This window comes from Parasteatoda tepidariorum, chromosome 10, assembly GCF_043381705.1.
Source record: "Parasteatoda tepidariorum isolate YZ-2023 chromosome 10, CAS_Ptep_4.0, whole genome shotgun sequence".
In the NCBI taxonomy this organism is placed as follows: Eukaryota; Metazoa; Arthropoda; class Arachnida; order Araneae; family Theridiidae; genus Parasteatoda; species Parasteatoda tepidariorum.
In genome coordinates this window covers 2610086-2636660 of record NC_092213.1, presented here as the reverse complement: position 1 = coordinate 2636660, position 26575 = coordinate 2610086, and the positions used below count along the sequence as shown (strand labels likewise).

The 26575-nt window shown below is 30.1% G+C and overlaps 1 protein-coding gene across 11 annotated transcripts in view; it reads left to right on the top strand.

Annotated features, from left to right (window-relative positions):
- LOC107436973 (uncharacterized) overlaps positions 1–26575 on the top strand; it is a 264017-nt gene that overhangs the window by 175825 nt on the left and 61617 nt on the right. For all 11 annotated transcript variants that reach the window (XR_011637864.1, XR_011637865.1, XR_006225062.2 and 8 more), the window contains exons 13-14: positions 3431–3723; positions 24945–25222. Coding sequence is in view for 3 of the 11 variants with exons in the window: in XM_043041297.2 (XP_042897231.1) it covers positions 3431–3723; positions 24945–25222 (571 nt within the window). In the remaining 8 variants the exon portion in view is untranslated. The remainder of the gene's footprint in view (positions 1–3430; positions 3724–24944; positions 25223–26575) is intronic.

The window sequence follows — 26575 nt, the reverse complement described above, 5'->3', positions numbered from 1 at the left end:
ACCAAATTCATCTTTCTATGTGACGAAGTCTCTATGGTTATTTCATGTCAAAATACTTTCTCTCAAATGTTGCAAATATATCCACAATTATCATAATAAAAGCATTGAGGTTGATAATTAGGAGCCGTGGTGGCTGAGGGGATAGAACGCTTACTTCCTAATGAGGTGAACCGAGTTCGAATGCGATGACTGGTCAATTCGAATGCCACACCCGGCTCACACCGACCACAGAGATGACGTAAAATATTCTCTGTGCTCATTGTCCTGATCACAGTAAAAAAACAATTCTTCCGTAAATGTTCCAAATGCTTGACCCAAGAGTTCCCTTGTTTTCTCAGCTCTCCAAATTACATAGATACGGAGTTGAGTATTGATAATCGTAAACCCAGAAATGGGATGATTTTTCAACGCCAGGTGTAACATAAATTAAAAAACAGTACAGTAAACTTCAGTTCAGTACAGTTCATTTTAAAGTGGTTTTTCTAGTTTCATTATTGTTGTTCTAAACCAGTGGTCAGAAAAACTACATTATTTTTGTAGTTTACGACTGAATCTACTTTGTTACAAATGTAGTTAAGTACAACTACTTTTTTATAAATGTAGTTAACTACAAACTACTTTCGAGATATACTCACTACTTTACGAAACCGATCATTGCTCGAGAAATTAATTAACACGTATGATCAAAATGGATTTGAAAAAAAATTGACTTACATTAAACACGAAGAATTAATTAGAAATACTTATTCATGTTTGCATGAGCGATACTTTTCTCTAAATGGGCGATTCTTGGGATTTTAAATTGCATCCATTGTCAGACCCGCGAATATTTCTGCCCATCAAATTCGAAAAATTAGTAATGTTAGAAATCTGTTTCTTTATTATGCTAACCTGAAAAAGTAGTTGCCAAGAATCGCTACAAGCTACTGTTTTTTTTTGTATCGTACTACTCACTGCATCTTTTTTGAAAAAAAAATGTAACACTCTACACTACAAACTACAAAAATGTAGCGACTACAGTAGTTGTTGTGCTCTACTTCCGATCACTACTATTCCAAGTCGGTTTTGAACTCATTAGAAAATAATGTTAAAAATTATTTTAAAAAGTTTTACAAAATGTTTCTTTAAAGAATGCAAAACAATCCTTCTCTCTTTTTTTTCTTCACGTTTGATAAAAAAATAGAACGGCTCATTTTTGTTTACCATATGCGCGAATTGCATGCTCCGGAATCCAAGATGGCCGACAACGTGCTTAACTCAACATACAGAAACCCTTTTTGGACGTCTTTGAAAAATTCTTCTACAATCTAATTCAACGTCAGAAGTGTTTTATCGAAGTGGAAAGAAGAAAATTCTCTTTTTTTTCTTCTTTTTTTTGAAGAGATTGAAGAAGCGGAAGAGAGGAAGAGAAAAAATTATAGAATCTCGGAATGCATCGGTCCTTTTACGCTTCGAAAGGAAAGAAACAAGTTTTGAAAATGTAGAAGAGCTTCTTGGTGTCTTGTTTCTTTTACTCTCTATTCATGAAGTTTCAAAATTGAAACTTTTACTTTTTCAAGGGAAAAAAAGAACTTTCTCATCGGCAACCTGGAGTTATATGAGCTGAAACTATTTTCATAACGAAATGAGAAACCGAAAAGTAAAGCTACACATCGTTCCCCGAAAAATCCTAATATTTCAATGAATCCATTCAACTTTATTATAGTTAACTAGTAAAAATTAATTATGATAAAACTATTAGCAGTTGGAAAATTAATATTAGGAAAAAAATGAGTGATTTCATTTCATTGTTTTAGTAAACTTCGAACTCTGGAGTTAAATTCATTTAGTACAGCAAAATATCTTTTGATTAGGCTAATCCTTTTAGATGAATTTCATTTGATTAAATTAAATACCTTTTAACTTCATTTGAAAAATTCTAAATGCGTTAGGTGAATTTTATTTGTTTTAGCTAAAACTCTTAAGTTGATTTCATTTGAAGCTAAATCCGTTTATTAGGTTAAATCATTTCGTTAAGCTAAGCGTTTTAGCTGAATTTCCTTTGGCGAAGCTAAATCTGTTAGATAAATCATTTTGTTAAGCTCTTTAATGAATTTCTTTTTGGTGAACCAGGGGTCTGTTTAGAAGAAATTTGGGTCCGTTAACGGATCCTTCACAAAATATCCTTTCATAAAAAGGGACCCTTCACAAAATATTTTAACTTAAGAACGGACCCTTCACAAAATGATTTTTCTTTTAATCGGACCCTTTACAAATTTGTTTATCTTCATTATTGTTTTTTTAATTGAATAAACTCTTCCCAGGGCAGAAAACAAGAAAGATTGGATGTAAACGAATAAAGTTTTGTCTTCGGCAGACGATTCTACCATTATTCATCCGAAATGAATACTCTGCGTTCAGCAGTATAGGCTGAATACCAAATATTTGTATGTTGCATCTCTAATATAGAAGCAACAATTACTCTTTATTTTTGAAAACTTAATTTTTTTATTATAATTTTACAGTGCTGAGCATAATCTTGTATCTATTTACAATTTAAAAACTCCTTGAAAAAGTTTTTTGCAATAACCGGACCCTATTTGAACAAATTCATAAAAGCAGGACCCTGGTTGAAAGAATGTGAGTAATTTTTTTCACAATTTCACAAAATCCGGACCTTTCACAAAATGTCTGGACAGACCCCTGTGAACTTAAATCTTATAATTAAATTAAACTTTTTTAATTATTTCATTAAATGAATTTCATTATAGCTAAATCTCGTTGAAGAATTTTATTTGGTAAAACTGCGACAGGCAAGCATTTCCCTCAAAATCAGGTTCTAAACTCTTTGTAGCTCTTAAATTTTTCCAAAATGAATTTGATTGAGAGGTATTTTTACATTGTATATGTCGATTTTATTTTTTTTACCAATTTAGCTAGTTTTTTTCTTACTATACATAAAAATTTAATGATGGTGTCGCAGTTTTCCATTTTTGTCAGTGCATTTTTATCACGTGCGTAAAATCACGTGGAAGGATCCAGTTTTTCCTCATTCTTTTCCATATTGGCATCATTGTCATCAGCATAAAATTGATTACAAGTCATAAAGGTATTGAATAAATATTGAATTCCAAAAATCAAATAATAAAAGTTCATAAGAGTAACTGAATAATATTTCGACTCATTTTTGCTTCTCAAGTTTTAAAAATATGCCTTTACAATGGCAACTTCTCAGAAAATGACAGTTAGCTTTATGATGATAATTGAGATTAAAAACCAAATTCATCTTTCTATGTGACACCCAAGTTTCTTGCGTTAAGTGTAAACATGTTAAGTGGGATTTTGAAAACATTCAAACTTATTCCAATATTATAATTGTGGAATTATTTTTCTTTCAAATATAATTTTTAACCCCTTTCTAATTACTCTTGTTTTCTTTTGTGTGTGACAGGATGACCCCCTCTCCAGGTACAAATTTTATCAGCCCAGCAGTAGTATGCCATTCAAATCGTTTGAGTTCGAATCCATCGACGACCACTTGAGGACGGACGGTCTCTATAGTTCCTCTCCTTACACCAGAAGCTCAGCGCTCTTCCGGGGTTCTTCAACCTATCCCAGGAGATCCTCCCTCACGGACATGACAGCAGACAGGATACACCTCAGAGACACTTCCGTCAATAGTTTAGGACTCTCGAAGACACGTGACTCGCCGGCCATGAGAAAATATTCCAGAGACTTGGCCAGGTAAGACTGCCCATTCACCCATCCTATTCTTTTTCAAACTGGCACACATAAAGCTCAAAATCGAATGACTCGTTCGCCTTTCATAAAAACTCGTGTCTCTCAAGTCTGCAAGTATTCTTTTAGTTTGCAGTTTGCTGAAATAGTGAAGATATTTCAAAATTATTAGTTCAGAAAGTCCGTTTCATGCTATATCATTGGTAATGTGTCCTCAGGACAAACAGTGTCACATCAAACCAAGCACTCATGGCTTTGGACATTTCTTTTATGTACATGTTAGTGCTGTTTTCCCTTTTTTTTCTACATAATGAGTCCATAAAATATTTTCAACATTTGGGTAACTGAATCTTTTTGTTCTTAGTATACGGTAGTACCCTCTCCATCTTCGTTGCACTACTTAGGAGATGAATGGGGGCTTATTAAAAGGTCTTTATTTCATAGAATATTAGGTTTAACATGAAAAGACGCAATTATTAGTAATTTTTTTCACATTAGTTCCAATCCTGATATAAAAATAATTTACTTCCAAATATATTGCGTGAAAAACATTAGTATAAATAATAACATACGAAATACCCTATAAACATTTGATACAGTCGGACAAAATAAAAAACGCAATAAGTTGTATTGAATACTTTTAACTTAATGAATTCTTATCCAGTATGAAATGGCAACTATTACACTGTGAAATAGATGCCATTCCTATTTTCCATTTTAAAATCAACCCTGTTCCACAGAGAATCGAATACTATATCATTGTAAACCTAATAATGTGCCACTTTAAAATAGTTATTATTACACTATAAAATAAATCCGATAAGAAATATTATTCCGCTATAAAACGGAAACTATTCTATCGTGAATTAAGTATATATTTCCACTCAATAAAAGGCATTTTATGCTAACAAAATGGAATACTCTTTGCTTTGAGAAGTCTACTGTTGTACTTCTTATGTGTCATTATCATGAGTGAGACAAACAGTGATTTGTCCTTCCAGCTGTAAAATGAATCCTCACCTAAAATGACTGTTTATATTATGAACAAGAGAGACTATTACAATATAATACGAATATCGAAACGAAAATTGAACACTTTTCATTTTGAATGACGAGAGAAATAAAATGTGAACAGATCCTTTGCTGTCATCTTTACACTTTGTAAGCACTATTTAACTATTAGCAGGATACAATTCCACTACATTTCGATTCAATTTTCTACTTATTAAATAGAATAATTTTCACATTAAGATTCCTAAGAACTACACCAGAAATCATTTTTGTTTATTGTTATCGTTAGTTAAGCGAAAAATAAACAGAGGTTGTTTATTCATCTTTTATTTGTTTATTCCTTTATTGTTATTCCTTTAACGTATAAATTTATTCCTTATAAATGTATGGATCAAAGCATCCGAATTTATAGTTAAATAAAATATGAGCATAATACTATCGTTCTATAATACTATTCCACTGTAAATTCTATATTATTCCATAATAATACAGATATTTTTCACTATAAAATGGAATAATCTTTACTATGAAGCTGCTAAAAATCAATGTCAGCGGTAGTTCTTATTTATTGTTAGCATAAGGCAAACAAAATACGAACTGAGCTTGCTCATTCATAATAAATGAGCAAGTCAAAATAGGCCGAGATTGGCAGGGCGCTGGACTCATGTTCGTGAGAGCGGGAGCTCGAATTCAACCTGCCGAAGACTTCGCATGTAGTAAATGGTGACTTGTGCACATTTAATCTATCGTGTCACAAAGTAGTCCATGCTCCCAGAGCAAATTATACCTTTGGAGTACTGAATCGGAGATTGATACTCTGGTTCAGGTCGAAATTGCGATCTGCGGATGAATGAAGGGGTCCGCCCTATAAACAGGTGTGACATATGAATGTGGCGGAAGTCGAATTATTGGTCATAGATGGTGCCACTGAAAAACAAGAACAATCGCACCCCCTCTGTCTTAATGGCCGACGACAATAACAACAACAGCAGGTCAAAGTATTCTAATTATAGATACATGAGCCGTGAGGACTCAGGTGATAGAGAGTTTGCTTTGTAATGAGGTGAACCGGGTTCGAACCTCAGAGATAACTGGTCGATACGAGTTCAAAATTATAAGGCTACGGTGTTGAACATTAGTAGTCGTAAACCGTAAAAAATTATAGATACATCTCTAAATTTTGAGAAGAATAAAACAACAGGGGAGTTGTCAATTCTCCTCTTATACAGTTCGATGCATATTATTCTTTGCATCTATACTTCTATGCAGAAATAAATAATATGAGGTGGAGTTAAGTTCGAAGCATATTAAATGAGCATGTAATTCACATGATATTTTCTGGAGTTACTAAATCAATCCTGGAAATTATTAGCGCCATCTTATAAATTCATATGCTTGAATAGAAGATAATTCTTATCTCTGCAATCAAACTTCTTTAAAATAAATCGAGTTGATTTCCTGAAAAAAAGAAGAAAAAAAGCATCTAATAATAAACGGAATTGGCTATTTATCACATCTTATACTATAACTTATGAGGACTTAATTGATCCCATTCAAGTAGAATATTATATTCATTGTGCGTCGTTTAAAGTATTGCAAAACCAAGCATTGCAAGTGAAAATAAAACTAAAGATCGCAAAGCAACACTTCTTAGCCGGTTTTTGGGACACAAAATTTAAATCAAAAACTTTAGAAAAGGAAAACCAAGTGAATTGTTGTCAGCGTACGCATTTCCAAAATGCAGCAATTTGTTTTATTTTTGTGAAAATAAAAAGTAGTGGATTAAAAATCACGCTGTTTAATATATAACGTTGTTTAATCCCCCCACCCCTGAAAGAGTTAAAGATATTGAAGAAAGTTTTTATTGAGTTTTCAAAGATTCCACTAAACTTAGGAAACTATGGATCCTTAAGTACTCAATTTAGAAATTTCAGGTCATTTTTTACGAAAATCGGGTCTCTATTTAAATTAATATGAATCACTTAATATATTTTAAATTTTCAAAAAGTAAGAAGTTGCGCTTGAATATAAATTTGTACTTCAAATAATGTGTTCAAACAGTTCAGAAAAGAACGAAAAGATAATTTCAAAAGTGGAAAAGAAAAACAAACTACGAATTCTTTACCCTTTGTATCTTTTTATTAATATCATATGGATCCTATTTTTTGATGAACAAAGCAAAGAATTTTAAGAAAAGAGTTTCTAAGTCTTTAATTAGAACTAATCAAATACTTGCATCAATGTCATTTTTTTTAATAGTTGGGTCAATTTCACCGACCTAATTCTCGTGTACTATACTATTACTAATATATTATGAATATTATTTTTGTCTCTATAGAGAATGACGCATTTCGAAGTACGAATCCCTTCTACGAATTCTGACGCATTTGATACGACAATGCCGCAGAATCGCTGAGTTTACGTGATTTGTTTCATAAATAGTGATATAAGCACCTAAATAGTTTTTAAATTTTCGGTAATAGTTATTTTTCTCCCATCTTAATTGCTCTTCAGTCAATATTATAAAACAGTTTTGCTTCACTGTTATTTCTAAAGAAATCTATTTACGTGTCGTTGACCTCTACTAAGTAATATTTATTTCCTTGCAACGACTATTCTAAGAATATTACCTTAATATGTCCTGTTTAAGCATCTTTTACATTTTTTTCTTCTTTTTCATCATCGCCTTAACTCACCGGTTAATATCCAGACAGACATTAAATACCTTCCACTAACATTTACCTGAAGCAAATAATTAAGCTTCGCTAAGTATAAATGACTGGGCATTCACTACCAAATTTGCATCGATGTTTATTAAAAGTAAACCTTCCTCGGGGTGTGAAATAATAAAGAGTCGAAAACCTTTTTGATTAAAAGTTTTGCTGTTGCATTTTCAGCTTAAAATAAATCCGCTAAAAATTAGTTTTCTCCTCAACACAGTTAAAATTTAATTTAAAAAATTCCAGAGAATCTAGGAAAATAGATTGTAATATAGGATATAAAAATATTACTTATACTATATTTTCAATCAAATATTTTTGATCAAATACTATATTTTTAATCAATTGATTAAAGCTTATTTAACATAAATTAAGATATTTAATAAAGGCTTGTAGAAAATATTTAATGAACCTTCAACAATATTTGTTAAATAGTTATTATTAATTTGATTACAATTATGGCACTCGAAGATAATGAGGAATACGTTTAAATTTTTCACAAATTAATTGTGAAATGAATTCTTAACTTAAGTAATTCACTACAAGACATATTTTTTTTAAGTTTTGAAAAACCATTTTATTCCTGCGAAATGCGTTTTAAACTCCATCACGTTTAGATTAAAACTGCCCCAAATCTGCTTTTAATGGTTTAAACAAAGCAAATTATAAATGAATGAAACAAAATAAAGGTTTTCTTCAGGAATTTTAAAAGCAAAGGAACAATAAAAATAAATTAGCTGTTCAAGGTTAGTAATCGTGAACTTTTAATTCAGTGTGGACATTTCTGATAGAAATTTAACAACAGATGATGAGTTGGATTCAGTTTTTTAACTACGACGAATGTATAAAGTTTAATACAAAACACCATCTTTAAAGCACATTTTCTCACTATTTAATGGATGGATGTCAATTTTTGGCGCAAGAACCATGGTTTGGCTATATGGAGGTGTGTCTCAAATTAAAAATCATAAAGTCGGTAAGTCGCAGTTAAAGTACTCTCGCCTTTTAGATTTAAATTTCATAGACTGAGTCAGGAAACGTTTTACCGTAAAAGCAAAAATTGCATTGTGGAGGTGCTTCATTTAAATTTAAATATTTGTGTGTCAGGTCTGTTGATAAGTACCTGGGGTTTTAATAACTGAATTATTGTAATAACTTGAAATTTTAAAACTATAAAATAAAGCAATTCAATCTAATTTTTAAATTAAACCAATGAAGCCGTTAATTACGCTTATTTTTGGAGTCGAATGTAATAAGTGAGTTTGCCCTCCCTTTAACACAACTCTGTATGAACAATGCCCCTTACAAAATGAACCACCCTAAATAACTTTTGATCTGATGATAGGATTTTCACATTCTATGAACTCAATTTGAATGGTTCAAGGCTGTGACCTCAAATATGCTAATTAATTAGTGCAGTTACGAAATCAGACAAGAAAAAAATGCCTTCTCTGAATAAACATCGAAGTATTTTTGGACAAAGTATTCGAACTCCCAAAATGTAGGGAGAACTGGGGGTTCCAAAGCTTGGTCAGTAGAGTGGTCCAAACTCTGGATCCCATAATTTTACTTTTTGCGTATTTCACTCTATCTCGAGGACTTTTTAAGCAAATTGAAAAAATTTTGCACGCAGTTATAAAATTCATTTATCAAGAAAATAATTCCATGCAAAAAATAACCTTTAGTAAATTTTTTTCTATTATTATTTTATTTAACAACAATCAAACAATTTTTGAACAGTTAATGCATACAATTTTTTACAACATTTTTAAAGATACAATTTTCCATGATAAAAGAGAAAATCTGAGTGAAATCAGTTCCGAGAAATCAAATTTTGCACAAAAGAAATTTTTTAAATCTGATTTATCAGGAACTATTTGATCGATTTCGCTGAAATTTTGCATTTTGCCATGTAAAATTAGATTCCTTAAAATGATTTAAAATATTCTGTATACCTTACAATTCAAATTTTTAATAAATATTTGCTAAAAGTTATATTTTCTCCACGTAGTTACCTTCGGATAAACGAGTTCTATAATTGTATGTAAATTGCTTAATTCGCTTATGAAGTTCTAGAAATGTGTCGAAAGACGCAAAAAGTCAAATAAAGAGATCCAAACTATGGAGACTCTGTCTCCCCGATTGAGGCTACCCCCTATATTTCGGGAGTTAGAAACCCGAATACTTCTAAAAGAAATTAATATTTATTCAGCAAAATTATGCTTTTGTGTCATATTTCGTAACTAAAAAGATCGTCTGCACTTGAGGTCAGCCCTGTGAACCATTAAGATTGAACCCTGGAACGTGAAAATCCGATCATTAGATCAAAAGTTATTTAGGGTGGACAGTTTCTTTTTTTTGCGCGCACCGTACCTATATTTTACTTTGCACCTTCACATAATAACTTCCTTCAAGAACTTACAGAGCACAAAGGAATTATTAATTTTAGAGAAAGTTAACATTATTGAACATGTCTCATTTTAGAAAATAAACATTAATGAGCTTATTAGAATTTTAGAAAGTTAACGTTAATGAGTTAATTGGAATTCTTGAAACATAAATGAACTCCTTAGAGTTGTAGAACCTTTCTTTCTAACGTAAATTTTGACAACTCTGAACAATATGTTCTGATGATCACAACAGAAAAGCTATCACAATTACAGATTTGGAATATTCCCATAAGAGAGAAAGTGCATATTAGAAAGTATATAGATAAAAATATCACTTATAAAATGATACAATAAAAATAATTCAAGAACTTACATTACACAAAAGTACATTGAATCGAAATTTTAGATGTGAACTATTGACAAACATGTGTCTTGATCATGATAAACAATTATATATTTTGACGATGGTCACTAAAATCTATTTCAGTTTAAAGCATTCCTAAAGAAAGATTCCGTTTTCATAATTAAAAAAAGCAAGCCCGTTGTGGCCAGGCAATCAGTATTTATTTCTCAAGCAAGCTGATACCACAGCTTCAGTCCACCACTGATCATGCAACTCCAGTCCTTGTGTCTCGAAGCAATGAGCCATCACAACTCCATATTATTTTTATATCCTTTAAAAACAATACAATAAGAATAATAAAATGTGAGCAGGGATAACCTGGTGGGTGGGTCGTTTAGCCCATGTCCAAGAAGTCATGAATTTGATCCCCACCGAACGAAGACGGTCTGTGTAGTAAAGGGTGACTGGTGCACGTTAAATCTCTCGGGTCATGAAGACTCCCATGATCCCACAACAAATCAATACTTCTTGGGGTAATAAATTGGATCTTTCTCTGGTTCGTGTCTAAATTACGATCTGTGGATGAACGAATGAGTTCGCCCTATAAACGTTCTGTGACGTGATTCTTAGCCATAGATGGCACCACTGAAAAAAAGAAGCTGTGCCTTGCTGGGGTTCACCCCAATAGCCTCGCTAATATTTGGCATTAGAAAGAACGACAGCAAGTTAATAAAATTTGAGAACATACAGAGCACAAAGATATATTGAACTGCAATTCTAGATCATTAAGGAACTCATTTTAAATTTATGCTTTGATGATAATAACTAAAAGTTAAAGTTGATATCGTTTTTAAATATTTATAAAATATTCTGTAGCTTATTATAAAATATTCATTTCATAGTACAACTTATTAATAATGAAGGAAAGTATATTATACTACATATTTTTTTACCTAATTCTTATTTTGAATAAATTTATAATGTTAGAATTGCTTATTTTTCTACAGCGTATTTCTCATGAGTATAAATTAGTTGTATAAAATATAATATGTTTCATATTAAAGTAAAAATAATTCACAATTACTTTCCAACTTTAATTATATTTCTTTTTATTAAAAGATTCTAAACATATTCAAATTTAATAGCTCTAGCAGCATACTACAAAACTCAAATATCTTAGAGATAAAATCATTCTATTTTTATTCTAAAACACATTTAAATTATTCACCCTAATATAAGCTCCTCCGGGGAAATTTTCGGATTTCTTGCTGGTCACCATGACAACGGGTGGAAAGTCACAGCTGTTGCTTACACGTTTTACCGCATCCCTAGATGATTTTCGTGCAAGGGACGAAAATAACTATTCTTTCTTACAAAATACCGTTTTGTCTTTAACCACATAATACGTTGTGGTTTCAAGGAAAAATGAGATGAATTATAGAAATGTATGATAGAAATGAATGATAGAAATGTATATATTATTTCATTATGCTTATTCATAGATAAAATTGTTATTTTCTTCAATTATCTCTATCTATAATAAATAAATAATAGTCACATGGATCATTTCGTGCATTTTTATTGGACAAAAAAATCACATGATATAATCCTTAAAAAACTAGGAAAATCAAGATAAAAACAAAAATGTATACATTGTTTTATGAGATTCCGTTGTTATCCTTATTCACGGGCAAATTTTGTTTTCTTTTATTAACTCTATGTATCATAAAAATAATTGTCGTCCCTCCGCTTGAAGAACTTTCATTGGACAAAAGAGTCACATGATATGGCCATCCATAAGCATAAGAAAATCTAGATATCTTTGGCTATCATTGGCACAAAAATAGCAAAATTTATGAAGGCATTTACTTGTAAATTATTCATTTATTTATCCCTTGTTTGATTATATTTACCTGTCATATCTATTTATCATCCGTTATTCCTCATCATTCTTTTCATTATTCTCCGTAACACTTGCGTTTCTAAGTTTGATTATTATTCAAAATTAAAGAAGTAGTAAAATAAAAATTTTAAAAGAAATATATAATAAATTTATCATATAATATTACCTTATTATGCAACATTTTGTGACACCTAGTTAAACGGTAAATTTACTTTTAAATAGGTTATATTCTTGGCAATAATAATAATTAAAAATGTGTACGTCAACGTAAACAATAAAAATAATAAATGCGAAAAAATTATTTCATATTATAAAACAATATAAAAAAATTTACTTTTCGTCATGTTACTAAATGCTCCCTTTGTTAAAAAAATATTTAAAGTATTTTATAGCAAGTCAAAATTAATTAAGTATTCAAAAACAAGATTTTTATTTTAATAAGTTACAATGGGATAACTGAGCAAGTTTAAAATTTTATTGCCGTAGAATCAAAAACTAGATCTGATGATCTATATTAACACAATAAATATTTTGAGCATCGATTGACTGCGAAACAATCTGCTAAGCTCCTCCTGTATATACAAACTAAATTGAACTTTTTGTTTGATAAATATGACTTTTTTAAATTTAATTTTTTATTCTTTATTTTAAGTACTATCTAATATATATAATTCTCTGACGTGGCTCCCAAATTTTGGCTGTATTTCTTTTCCGCCGGTGGCAACGTTTGCTCTGTTTTGTTTGCGTTACTATTTCTATTACACGGCGAATCGACCAATGATTGCCGCTAAAAATGTCATATGCCAAATCTAGCTGAGGTGGTTCAACATATAGCACTTTTAAAAACGGAAACTGAAATAACCAGAGAGCATCAGCTGTGGCAATCTCATACTATTAAGCTAGGCAGAAGCGAGTAGTCATTGTCGATAGATCTCTATTTTAGTATTTTGTCGAAAGCGCTTTTTTTCACGAATTTATATATTACGAATTTATTTGACGATTTTTGATTTATATCACGAATTNTATACGTTATTTTTTATTTAATAAATATTAATTGTTTTTTCTTCAATTCGAAAGTATCATTTCTTCGAAGAAGAAAAGAATAATATTTTAGAGAATTCAATTAGGCATTCTAAATTTTAAATTGAATTTTTAGAGAATTCAATTTAGAATTTCTTACGAGAATTCAATTAGACTTTAATAGCAAAACGGCATATGGAATACATGTAATACTAATTTGAAATAATGGAATCGACAACAAAAGACAATCTCGAAAATAATTTTTTTTTTAAATTTTAATTTTATTTTACTTTGTATGCCTTTTTTTCTCTTCATTTTCATGCATTGTCATCCAATTTTGAACTATGTACCAAATTTGAAGTTTGTAGCTAGTCGGGAAGTTAGTTTAAAATCGATTACAAAATTCCACCCGGACAGACATACACGAAGGCAAGTTTATATAAACGTGGTAATAATAAAATAGAAATGCCTGTTATTTCTGTCAAATCATCAGATCTACAAAGTATTTTACAAAAGCAATAATAAATTACAGTCCCTGGCCAAAATATTAGACGCACACTAAGATTATATCTAAAATCTTAATTATCTGGTGATACTCTATACAGTTTTATTGCTTTTACGTCACTGAAACCGGTTTGCACTTGCTCGTGTATCAATGGGTTAAATGAGACGATATAAATTAGACGATATATTACATGAATATAGAATATTTATTATATCAGGTATTATTTTAGTATATTATAATAATTTGACCAAATTATTCGACGCATTGTAGTTTTTTAATAATTGCATGTTTTCCACGAGTTTATAGGCAATACTTTTATATTTAAACAAACATGTAGTGGGTTTTTATTTAGAAGATTTTTTTATATATACTTCCTATTTGCATTAATGTATTATTTTTTTAACGTATTGAATTACAATGTTCACTAATTAACAAGTACAAACCGGTTTCAGTCGCTGAAAAACAACAAAGCTGTATAGTTATCACCTGATAATTAAGATTTTACATAGAATCCTATAGTGCCTCTAATAATATGTCCAGGAACTGTAAATGGCAATTTAAGCAGTATATAACGATTCTTATTGTGTTCTACAAGCAAATGACTGCGTTGGATGCAAAACATTCGGTAGAGACAAAATATTATAATTGAATGAACTTCCACTCTGTTGACAGCCATCTTGAATTCTGAATTTCCGATCAAAGTTGGAAACATCGAATTCGTATTCAGCAGATCAAAATCACATTTAACGAAATGTCCCCCAAAATGTCCTTAGAACGGCCGTTTTGAGAAAAGTGAACCAGGCTAAAAGATGATTCATTGAACATTTGTAACATACGCATTTGTGTATATTTCTCGTTCATCTCATGTATTACGTGTTGTAATGTAAAATAGTTAATAAAATTTAAATACTTAAAATAAATTTTCCTTCCCCGCTTAATGTTATTCCACCAAAATGTTCTCCACAAAAGGCTAGATTCAGAATTTCCGTTGTGTTCCGGACTTGGTTCAAAATTACAAGGCTGGCTCAAAACTATGCAGACCCAAAACCGGGTGGGTTGCTTATAAATAGGTCAGCGGTTCCAAAATAAAATCATATGCAGAGCCAAGTTAAATTATATTAGTACGTACTACATGGTTGAATTTAACACTTCATCAAAGTGCCAGGCCATAATCGGCCCCCTCTTTCAACTTGGAACACCCCCATCGAAATTCTCCATGGCCATCGGGCTCCAGAACTTGCAAATCTTGTTATCCAGACTTTTGGAGGACTCTAATCTTTGCACTAGCATTGTATGCATAGACACGACAACAACGTTGCTGCAAATTTGTGCAATGTTTATGGCTCGAACCAGAAGCATTAAAGTACATCGCTGAATCGATTTTCCATTTCATCTAAAGTTGAATACTAAATCGATGATAATTCTGTAAATGCTTAGTATTATTTAGATTTAATGATTCCAGATATGATTTACTGACTCTTTTATATTAAGATTCATGTCTGCTTGTTATAATCAATGATGTGTATCAGTTGTTTTCAATGAGTGATTCTAACCACTTCATTGTAATGCCTATCAGTTAGATTTGACCAGTTATTTTTATCAGTTGTACCGAATTATTTCAGAGATTAAATTGTTATTTTTTACAAAAAATTTTCGGACTAAAATCAGGCTCATAGGCACAGTCTGTAATATCATTTTTTATGACAACGGATAGATTGTGAATAAAAATATATATTTTCCGGCTATCTTTCAATTCTGTATAAAACTTTAAAGTAATTCTTCCTTACTGCATTTAACATTTAAATATCTAAGAATAAACTTCGAACAGCATTCTCCTAAGAGAAGCTAAATATTATAAGGGACATAGCAAAAATTTTACTTTTAGATTTAAATTTTTCAAACATTTATTTTTATGCCTTCCCTTGAAATGTTATACAGAGCAAAACGACTGATTGGTTGGCTGGCGTGATGCCAATATCAGTTTCTCTTATGTCGAATCCAATGTCAGTTTTAGAACTCGCTTGGAATTCTGAGAGCCAAACGATCAATCGACAGCCCCCCTTACTCCACCTTCACCCAATTTAAACAACCCCATGAGGTAAAAGAAATAAAAATTATAAAAAAATGGTAAGAATAAAAATGTCACAGGTGGGTAGCTTTCTTTTTTTTTTTCTTTTTTTTTTTTGCAAAGTCAGTGCCAAAGAATCATATTTCTTCAGATATTTTTTACATCTTTTTTTTTCTACTTCTTCAAAAAAATTTTACTAGATGGAATGTATAATGTGACCCAAGATTTTATGTTTTTTCGTAGACTTTTTTGAATATTCTAACTTCTGTTGCAAGTTATCAAAATAATTTTTTCTGTAACGCTGCGTCAATAAAACCTTTTTCATGAGCCATTAAATGTATATTTTACCAATAAATTAAAAAATATCTGAGGCATCCTATGCACACACTTTTCACACAAACTGATTAATTATCGCTATCCAAGAAAAAAAAAATTTCAGTGATAGATTGTGTCAAAATGTCCTATGGCCTATTCGAAATAATGTTCCTCCTTCATGCGTTGTTTTCTTATCAAGCGATAGGAATTAGCTTGATCTCCTCTGATCGTCAAAACTTAATTTCAATAAAGTCATCGGTGACATTTGACTGATGCTCAAATGATTGACTTCTAAGTTATCCTGTTTTAGAATTTTGAAGCAATTTTTTTATTTTTAATTTGGGTAAAAGCAATTAAAACTCAATAATTTCTTACGAATGGGGAAAATATCACCAAATTTGAGAATCAATATTGCTGTTAACTTTTCATGCACAAAAATCTTTTAGTGTTCAACATTTTTGCAGGGTAAATAAAATAATAATAACTGGTAAACAGCGGTAACAGATTTTTAAAAAATGTCTTTTCCATTCTTTTAATTTGGAAGTTTTGATTAGATTTCAACATTTAGTGGTACGGTACTTTTATTTAAACTAAACTTTAATTTCAACTTTTAAACTAATTTTAACATTTTAACTTTTAACTAAACTTTTATGAACGGTACAGTACTTGCATTTTATTAGAACTAAAAATGGAAAATAAAAATTTTGAAACAAGGAAAGAATTGTCTGAAACTTTTGATGTTGATCTCGAGGAACTGAATGATCTTGCCATTTTCCTTTTTCTGGAAAAACGTTTCAAAGCATCTTTCCATAGAATAAAAATCAAAAACTGGTTCTTTTTTTTTATTGAGGGCTCTTTAGTTTAAGTGGCATCTCTCTTAATAAACTTTTTTCCTCATAATTGAATACTAACTTTATTAAAAAGAAGTAAAAGCTGTCTAATACGTCAGAGAATTTCTTTTTGGAAAGCTTGACAACACTCTCCTATTAGGAGAAAAAAATGCGATGGAAAATTTTTCTAGACAATAAAAATTCCCTTTCCTGAAGATGCTTAGTAAATAAATAGCAAAAATAAATTTTAAAAAAAGCAATTATTAGACAAGACAGAAATTTATGAAGTTTATTTAATAGTCAAGCTTTTTTTGCGCCGCTGCTTATGATATACTCTATTAAGCTGCAGTTTCCAAACGGTAATCCGTGGAACCCTAGGATTCCGTATAAACTTCAGGGATTCGGTAACTTTTTTTTAACCAGTGATGTTTTTTGAAATCTGTGATACATTTATTTGTATTCTACCAATAATCCATTATTTATATAATATTAATGTCGTTTTTAAGAAATTATTTGAGTGAAATTGCAATAAGAAAGAAATAGCAAATTTTAAAAAATACTTTTTTCAATAACAATATATTGAATAAATTTCTGAAAGTATTTCTCATCAAACTTTGAAATTCAAAATAAAATAAACGAATTCAAGAATAAAAATTATTTTTCTTTGATAACCAGTCTTATTGCTTGCAACAATTCTTTTTCAAAAACAATAATTGAACTTATTTTATTCAATTTCAACTTTGACAAAAAATCACTAGACTTTACTTAATACAGCAACAACGTTGCAATCCTAACTTTAAAAAATTAAAGAAGAAGCAATGAAAAAATTCCTTTTACATTAAATATTTCTAAATATATTTGTAGTTTTTTTTTCTTTTGGTTTTTTTTTCTGTTAGAATATTTACACCTGCTAATGAACGTTTTTTAAAAATCTGTGTTCCTCCAAAAGAAGTTCGATTATTTAGGGTTCAGTAGCTGAAAGAAATTGGGATTCACTGCAGTAAAGAATTATAATCTTCATACAAATCTTTTTATGTATTTTTATTGCATTTTTTTAGTTCAAGGTATTTTTATTGTATTTCGTTTGCATTTTTTTTTTTTTTTTGGTAGTTCGTATTTTTTATGTTTTTTTAATTACAATCATTTATGAAGTATGAAAAGTGTATATTTTCTTATTTGCTATATTTCTAGGTACTTTTTTTTGTTGTATTTTTGTATTTTCAATTTTAACGTATTTTTTATTTATCTTTTTTCAGGTATTTCTTATTTTATTTCATTCATTTGCATTTTGTGTTTTTATTGTACTCATTTATAGCAAATGTGAAATACGCATTTTCTGACTTTGACGCATTATGTTTAAGTATTTTTATAGCATTTTTTGTATTTTTTTATTGTATTCATTTATGACAAATGAGAAACACCCTTTCTTGCTCAAAAATGTTCCTGATCATCTATTTTGCCATTAGAAGTGTCTATGTTTCGTAAAGGGTATTGTGGATTTTGCTGAAATTAAAGAACTTGGTTTTTATAGAACTGATTTTAGATAAAAATGTTTCTACTCTGATGTTATCACACACCGGGAAAGTTTCAAAAATTTTAGAATGCCTTGAAGCCATCATATCGACAACTATAAACATCTCCTTTTACTTTAATTATGCATTTAATGAATAACGCATATTTTTTATACAAAAAAATTATAATGCAAATTATAATATCAATGCAAGTCAAAGTTGATATTTAATATCCATTGTATTCATATCTATTTTCTGTAGTGATTGTATCTCTGTATCTTTCTTTATAATTTTTAACTGCCTTTTTAATTTTACTAGTGCATACCGATAAAAGAAATTTATACTTTTCACACGAGTTTCGAGATTATGGAAAATATTTCCATCGAAACTGACAAACCTGTTATGTAACGCAGTTAAAATGCGATTTTACCCTTCCATTAGACTTTAGAATAGAGTTATAAAGTATTAAACAATTATGTTCATTCGTTGAAATAATTTGCACTAATCTTTTCCTTTTTATAGTAAAGCTACATTTTTAAAAAAATTTATCGCTTGCATTTATGAATTCAGTTATAAGTCTTTTAATGCGTGAAAGGTAAGGTTTGAGATTAAACTGCAAATTGAAGCACGCCTGTCGAGTTTATTTAAAAGCCTGGACGTAAAACCTATAAAATCATTTATTCGACGTGCATTGCTTTCTTTCCATTCTTCGGAAGCTACGAAAACGTTTACTTTATTTCTTAAGCTGTTTTGGCAACGTGCCATCCAGTGTGAGCGCCACCTAACGGATATTGTAATAATTTTTCGTGCGGGAGTTAAGAAATTTGAAAAGATGAAGAGGAACATAACTGTTTTCGGAAGGTTTTTACGCAAGAAAAAAAGGACAAATGGTAGAAGCTTTAAATGAAATGCGAAATGGTTGAAACGAAAAACAATATCCGCATTGCAACAGCTATTTTTTTCTTTCTTCCTTTTCTTTTTGCTTAATGCGAGTGGATGGAATTTCGGAAATGCGTTTAATTCGAATTATTTACTTTTCGAACCTGGGAGAAAAAAACGGGATAAATAAGTTCTTAACATTTTTATTATCTTCTTTGGGGTACGGAATATTAATTCATTTTCGTTCTTATATGCACGCCTTTTCAGTAATAATCGGCTTTATTTGCAGTTTGAAAAAATCTGCAAACTGCAATTTTAGCAAGCATTACTTAAAAATTACTCTAGCAAAACTCAACATAAAGTAATTGCTCTTAAGTGTAATTACTTTACGATAATATTATAACTGCAAACAACGTTACAGCAAAAAAGAAATTTCAACGTCTCTGTCTAACTTCTAAAAGCAGTTTTAAAAAATTTAAGGTAAAATTCCCAACTATGGAAGTCGCATTCTTATCCGTTTGAAAGAAGAAATAATTTTCAATTTCTCGAATTAAATTTAAATTTTATCACTATCATATAGTATTATATATTTTCTGCAGGAAATTAGCATTAAACTGAAAAATAATTTCCCTTTTCATGCCCCTAAAATAAAATTTATTATTTTTTCACAGGTTTTAATTTGTTATTACGGCCCCTTATCTGTGGAAGCAGTGAAAAAAACACTTATTGTAAAAGGACAGTTCATTAGTTGTAAGAAGGAAAAAAAATTATGTTCTTTGTTACATAAATTACAAACAAAAAAAATTTATGGTTCCATTTGCAACGCTTTCAACTGTCAACTGTTTCATTTGTCTAAATTTGATGACAAAATTTCTCGTATAATGAACATTTTTGGAGAGGTCGCAGTGACCTCTCATCACAGCGTCCACAAATGTAGTACAGCGAAATCATCAAGAAAATTACTGATATGCAGGGTGGGATTGGATCCAAGTACAGTGAGCATAAAAAAGGGACTACCCCAAATAACGTTTGCTCTAACGATCGGATCTTCACGTTCTAAGACTCAATCTTAATGGTTCGATGCCTCAAATATGCTAATTTATAAGGGCAGAAGATATTTTAAGGTACGAAATCAGACACAAAAACATACTTTCTCTGAATAAACATACCTTTTTTTCGACAGATTCAGATTTCTGACCACCAAAATATGGGGAGTAGACACAATCTGGAAAATAGGGTTCGAATAGTTTGGTCAGGAGAGAAATTTGGACCCCTTAATGTTAATTTTACTTTTTGCGTATTTCACTATATCTCAAGAACTTTTCAAGGGAACTGAAAAAATTTTACTTCCGGAGATAACTGCATGCAAAAAATAACTTTTAGTAAATATTTATTATTTTCCATTATTTTATTCAAGAAGGGTCGGAACATTTTTGAACTGTAAGGTAATTTTTTACATCATTTTAAAGAATATAATTTTACATGAATAAATACAGAAATCGGTCGAATAGTTTCTGAGAAATTGAATTTAAAAACAGTCAGATACTTAAAATTCGATTTCTCAAGAAATATTCGACCGGTTTCGCTCAAATTGCATATGCGGCCTAGATGAATGGTTCTTTTATATTTTATCGGAAAAATAACAATACCGACTCCTATGAGTATCATATCTTACTGTTATTATACATTTTAGTATTATCGTGTAAAAAAAATGGTGGTAGCTATTTTACGCCAAATAGTGTTAAAAGAAAAAAAAATATTGATGTTTAACTACACTAGGAACTATCCTTGGTTCCTGGTGTGATGAAAAACAAGAAAACCAAAAGTTATCTGTGGTGTTTCACTACATTAATTTAGTGTCAAGTAGTTGCCACCAAAAATACACTGCAGATACGGTGAATGCACTTAAAACAATTGCCATTGATCTGGAGAAAATTCAAATTCCTCTGATTTATAGACCATTAAATTTTGATGTTCCAGGTTTGAAACTCATTTTGTATTATTATGGTTATGAGTATTTTCAATGCTCCCTAATCTGAAAATTATGAAATCAGAGATTCGAATTCTTCATTTTATTTCTAATTATGCGCTAAAACATACGGAAAGGTATTCATTTTTACTAAAATAATAACGCTTTTTAAAAAAAAGAATAAATCACCTAGAATTAGATCTTATATTTAAAATAATTTTTTTCTGATGAAATAAGTTCAATTTTAGTGGTTGCAATAATTTTAAGTAAATAAATATGTGGCTTTTTAAGTGCAAAATTAGTGAAGAAAAAAAGCTCAAATTTTCAAACGGAAATCAAAATAGAGATTCGAAAACTACATACACTTTTCTCAAAACAAAAACGCTTTTTTTCTTGTATATTTAGAACTAGAGAAAGCCCTGCTTCACTACGTTGAGGTTCGTAAACTGCATAATAGGTTTAGTACAATGCATACACTTTTCTCGAAGACATATGCATTTTAGTGTATATTTAGAATAATTAGAGAATGCATTGTTTTATCATGTTTTATGGAGAATAGAGACTCGTAAACTGCATAATAGTATTAGTACAATGCATACACTTTCCTGAAAAATTAGAGAATACATTGTTTTGCTATGTTGTTGGGAGAATAGAGGTTTATAAACTACATAATAGTTTTAGTGCAATTCATACACTTTTCTCGAAGACAGATGCATTTTAGTGTATATTTAGAATAATTAGAGAATGCATTGTTTCATCATGTTGTAGGGAGAATAGAGGTTCGTAAACTACATAATAGTATTAGTACAGTGCATACACTTTCCTGAAAAATTAGAGAATACATTGTTTTGCCATGTTGTTGGGAGAATAGAGGTTTATAAATTACATAATAGTTTTAGTGCAATTCATACACTTTTCTCAGAGACAGATGCATTTTAGTGTATATTTAGAATAGTTAGAGAATGAATTCTTTCCTCATGCTGTAAGGAGAATAGAGGTTCCTAAACTACATAATAGTATAATAGTATAAGAATATTATAATTATTGTTTTTATTATATAATGATAATAGTATTACTTAGTATGTAATAATATAATTATTTTAAATAACAATTACACACAATGCAATACCACTTCAAAATATATTAAGAAATTTCTTTGAATTAAAAGGTCCACTTACTATCAAACTTGATTTCATTAGGGAAAAAATCAGAAGAAAATTGTATAGGTGAGAGAATTATTTAGTCGGATAGAGATATATTATTCAAAAAGCAACTCATTATAACGTCATTTCCTTTTATATACCTCTATCCTTATCCCATCTTCTATTCCATATATTTCTTTTATTCAAGTCATAAGATCTCAGAAAACAAAATAACCTACTCAATCACTTTTGCTATCATTACATAGTCTTTTTGAACGTAGGCTTGATTTAAATAAATAAGAAAAAGTCCGGTGAGTATGGCGGCTATTTCAACAAATCAGGAAGTGGACGTGAAACACAAATAATTGTACAAAGAATGAACTATTATTTGTGCTAATACTTTCGGTTTTATAACCAAGAACCTTTCTCCATATATGAACACAAAATGAAGCATAAATTCTTTTGAAGCACTCATAAACAAGAGTGCACTATTTGTTCACTTATACTTCAAGAGAACTGCCTTATTAAATCAGATATTATGGTGAACACTAAATGGTTATTTCTAATATTCATTCCATTAGAGATTAATTGTGTTCTTTTCTAACACAAGTATTTTTTAAACTTTTTTATATGTCTTTACAAAAAAGTTATCAATATGTGTGCTGCTTTGAGTTCAATTATTTTAATCTAAAGCAAAGTCTGTCAACGTGGAGTGCACTCTATTCATGAATGCAAGTGAGCAATTTATTCTTATTAAATTACAAAATATTCCTTTCAAAAAATGAATGTCCGTTGCGGGAAACTTAGCAACGGAGTCTCTGTTTCTATTTATGACATTCCGTATCGATCAAACAGATACCAATCGGTAAATGAAGGAAGATCCACAAAACTCTTTTTAAACTTTTTCAAAATGGATCTTCTTTTTCTTTTTTCGTCTTTAGAGAAAATGCTTCTTTTTGAAAAAAATTATTCAGATAATTTTTTTGTATTATTTTCAATATCACTGAGACAACAATTTTTGTCTTGTTCACACAACTTTTATAAACATATTCTACAATATGTTTCCTCAAATTTTATATAATGCTACATTTTATCTGAGAATAGTTTCATTCTATCTTCGGCTAATTACATTTTATTTGCGAATTACATTTTATCTGCGAATAGTAACATTTTATATGTGAATAGTTTTCTTTTATCTGGGAATAATTATATTTTATCAGCGAATAGTTACATTTTATCTGTGAATAGTAATAGTTATATTATATCTAGAAATAGTTACATTTTATCTGGGAATAGTTACGTTCTATCAGTGAATAATTTCATTTTATCTATGAATATAAATCACTTTTTATCAGTGAAAAGCTACATTTTATTTGTAAATAATTATGTTTCATTTATAAATCGTTATATTTTACCTGGGAATTATAAAGTTCTCTGAGACACTTCGTCATAAGTATTTTTCTCCTTCGGACGCTATATAAGAAATATTTTAATGTGACAGATAATTAAATAGTAAAGATTTAAAATTTATTATTAAATAGTATTATTAGGATACATCATTAGAGATTATGTTTTTTCAAATTATGGGATATCATATAATTTTTCAAATCGTATGATTTAGAGATTTCTTGAAGACTAGCCGCTTGTGAGAACTAGCTGGTCAGTCTTAACAAATGCATCTCTCCGCAGATCCACATTGTCCTTTACTTGCAAGGACTCACCGTTTCGCGACTCCAAGCTTATTTTGCTGCATTCGGCAACATTGCATTGAATCGTCCGTATTATTATTTAATTGCAGATAGAAGGTGTATAAATCTTTTTACAAGTCACCTGCGGTGGCCAATTTGTCTGCCCAAACAGATTCACGTTTCGTGGTTCTACCTGGTCTTCAACTTGAATGTATTTACCTCTTCTCGATTAAATGGCACAAAAGTGGAGTAGATTATTTACGGAATTACGGAGAAAACAACAGCGTGGAAAAAAACAAACTCGCACGCGATTGTCAACATATTACTGGTGATAATGGTGTGTTGAAATAGTGTTTCAGGAAGCGGAAATAATATACGTATGGTGTGCATGCCTGTAGGCACAATATCTTCCATTTTAGGTGTTTACTGCTAACATAAGCCCTTTAAATTGTATATGAAAGTTGAATGTGTTGTAAAGTGTTTCTTTACGCAATTTTTTATTTTTGAATATTCAACATCACATTCGGGGAGATATTGCTCTAAAGTTTCTGCTCGTACTTTTAATTATTTTGTAAAAATAACTCTTATCTAGTCATTATAAACTTTAATGCTACTAAAGTATCAAATATACACCAAGCATTCTTACGGCACAAAAAGAACTGTTTTTGCTACCATTCTTTGAAGTTATAACAGATTGAAGTTTCACAGTGAATAGAAAAGTTCCTTAATGACATCTGAATATGTCTCAAAATGATCCAACTTAACAGAATAAACCATTTTGAACAAAAATTGTGTTCAACAGTTGATTTGACGTAACTTGACAATTTAATTGTTAAGCATAACAGTTACATTTCCAAGTTATATCAAATTAATTTATATAAAATTATGTTTAGAAATTAATTTGACGTTTGTTTTCAACTTTGTCTTTCGTAGGCTACGTCGACACACCGACACGGGTTTAATGTCTTTCGGCATGGGTTTAGACCCCTATGGCCGGACAACGGGTGGGTACAGCATGGCGCAGCGCCACCACCACCTGAGGAAACCACGGTCATGGCACCCGTCACCTTATGTCTCAGAAGACGAAGACGAGAGGGAAGAGAAGAAAGCGAAGATTAAAGCAGAAATAGCGAGACGAAGGCAGCATATAGAAGAGAACGCCAGGTTACACGACGAGCTATACAAAATCGCCAGAGTTAGAGATGCCACAGGTCAGTAAAATACAATTTTTAGACATTTTTTTCATTTAACTTTAATTGTATTTTTAAAAAAAATAATAATTACTTACTTTTAAAAATTATTTAAAAAATTTACTTTTTTTCCTTTTTTAAAAAAAATGTAAATGAAATCGAATTTTGTTAATTAAAAAACCATTGAACTGTTTTAAAAAAAATGGGATATAGCCTTGGAACTGTTGGCATCTAGTCAAGTTTGAAAAGAATTTTTCCCCTATATACCTATTGAGCATGGAGTGTATAGAGGAAAAAACAAAATTAAAATATGGGAGAAAAGGAGTGGATTTGTGTGTGCAGAAGAGGAATAGAGTCAAAAATTGAGAAATTCTGGGTAACATTCTCAGAAGTTTAAAATTATAATTAATAAGCAATTATGTAATTAATAAGCAATTATAGCAATTATAGAAGCATTAATAAGCAATAAAAATTTTGTATTATTTTAATTTTGAGATTGAAGAGGATTTCTGTTTATTTATTTATTGTCAGTAAGTTTAGGATTCGCGTTCAGAATCACAGTGAAATAGATTGAGCGGTAAAAAGTCAACACATTGGATATTCGTTCCTTGAGTACAAATCCTTAATTATATACATTAATTTTTTTTTAAATATTTTGACGGAAAATTATATTTGACCCATTGTATGGTAAGTCAAAAAAAAACGTACCACCGCGAATAACTTTTGATCTAATGATCGGATCTTCACGTTATAACACTCAATCTTAATGTTTCAGGAGTGACTTCAAATATGCTAATTAATCAGTGCAGATGATATCTTAAGTTACGAAATCAGACACAAACACGCACTTTCTCTGAATAAACATACCTTTTTTTCAATGGAATTGGATTTTTGATCCCAAAATATAGGGGGTTGCCGCAATTCGGGAAATAGGGTCACCATAGTTTGGTCAGGAGAGCGATCCAAAGTTTGGGCCCCTTAATGTTAATTTACTTCTCGCGTATTTCTCCATATCTCGAGAACGTTTTAAGCGTATTGAAAAAATTTTGAACACAAATATAAAATTAGTTTAGCCAAAGATAACGATATGCAGAAAATAACTTTTAGTAAATATTTGTTATTTTTTATTATTTTATTGAATAAGCTTTTAGTAGTTTTTTCAATAATGGTCGAAAAAATTTTGAGTTGTAAGGTTTACAATTTTTTACATCATTTTAAAGTAAAAAAGTCGTATATTTGAAATTTGATTTCTCGGGAACTATTCAACCGATTTTGCGCAAATTTTGTATTTTGTCTTGTAAAATTACATAATTTTAAAAAATGTATACCTAACAATTCAAACTTTTTTCAACTATTAATAGATAAAAATTCATA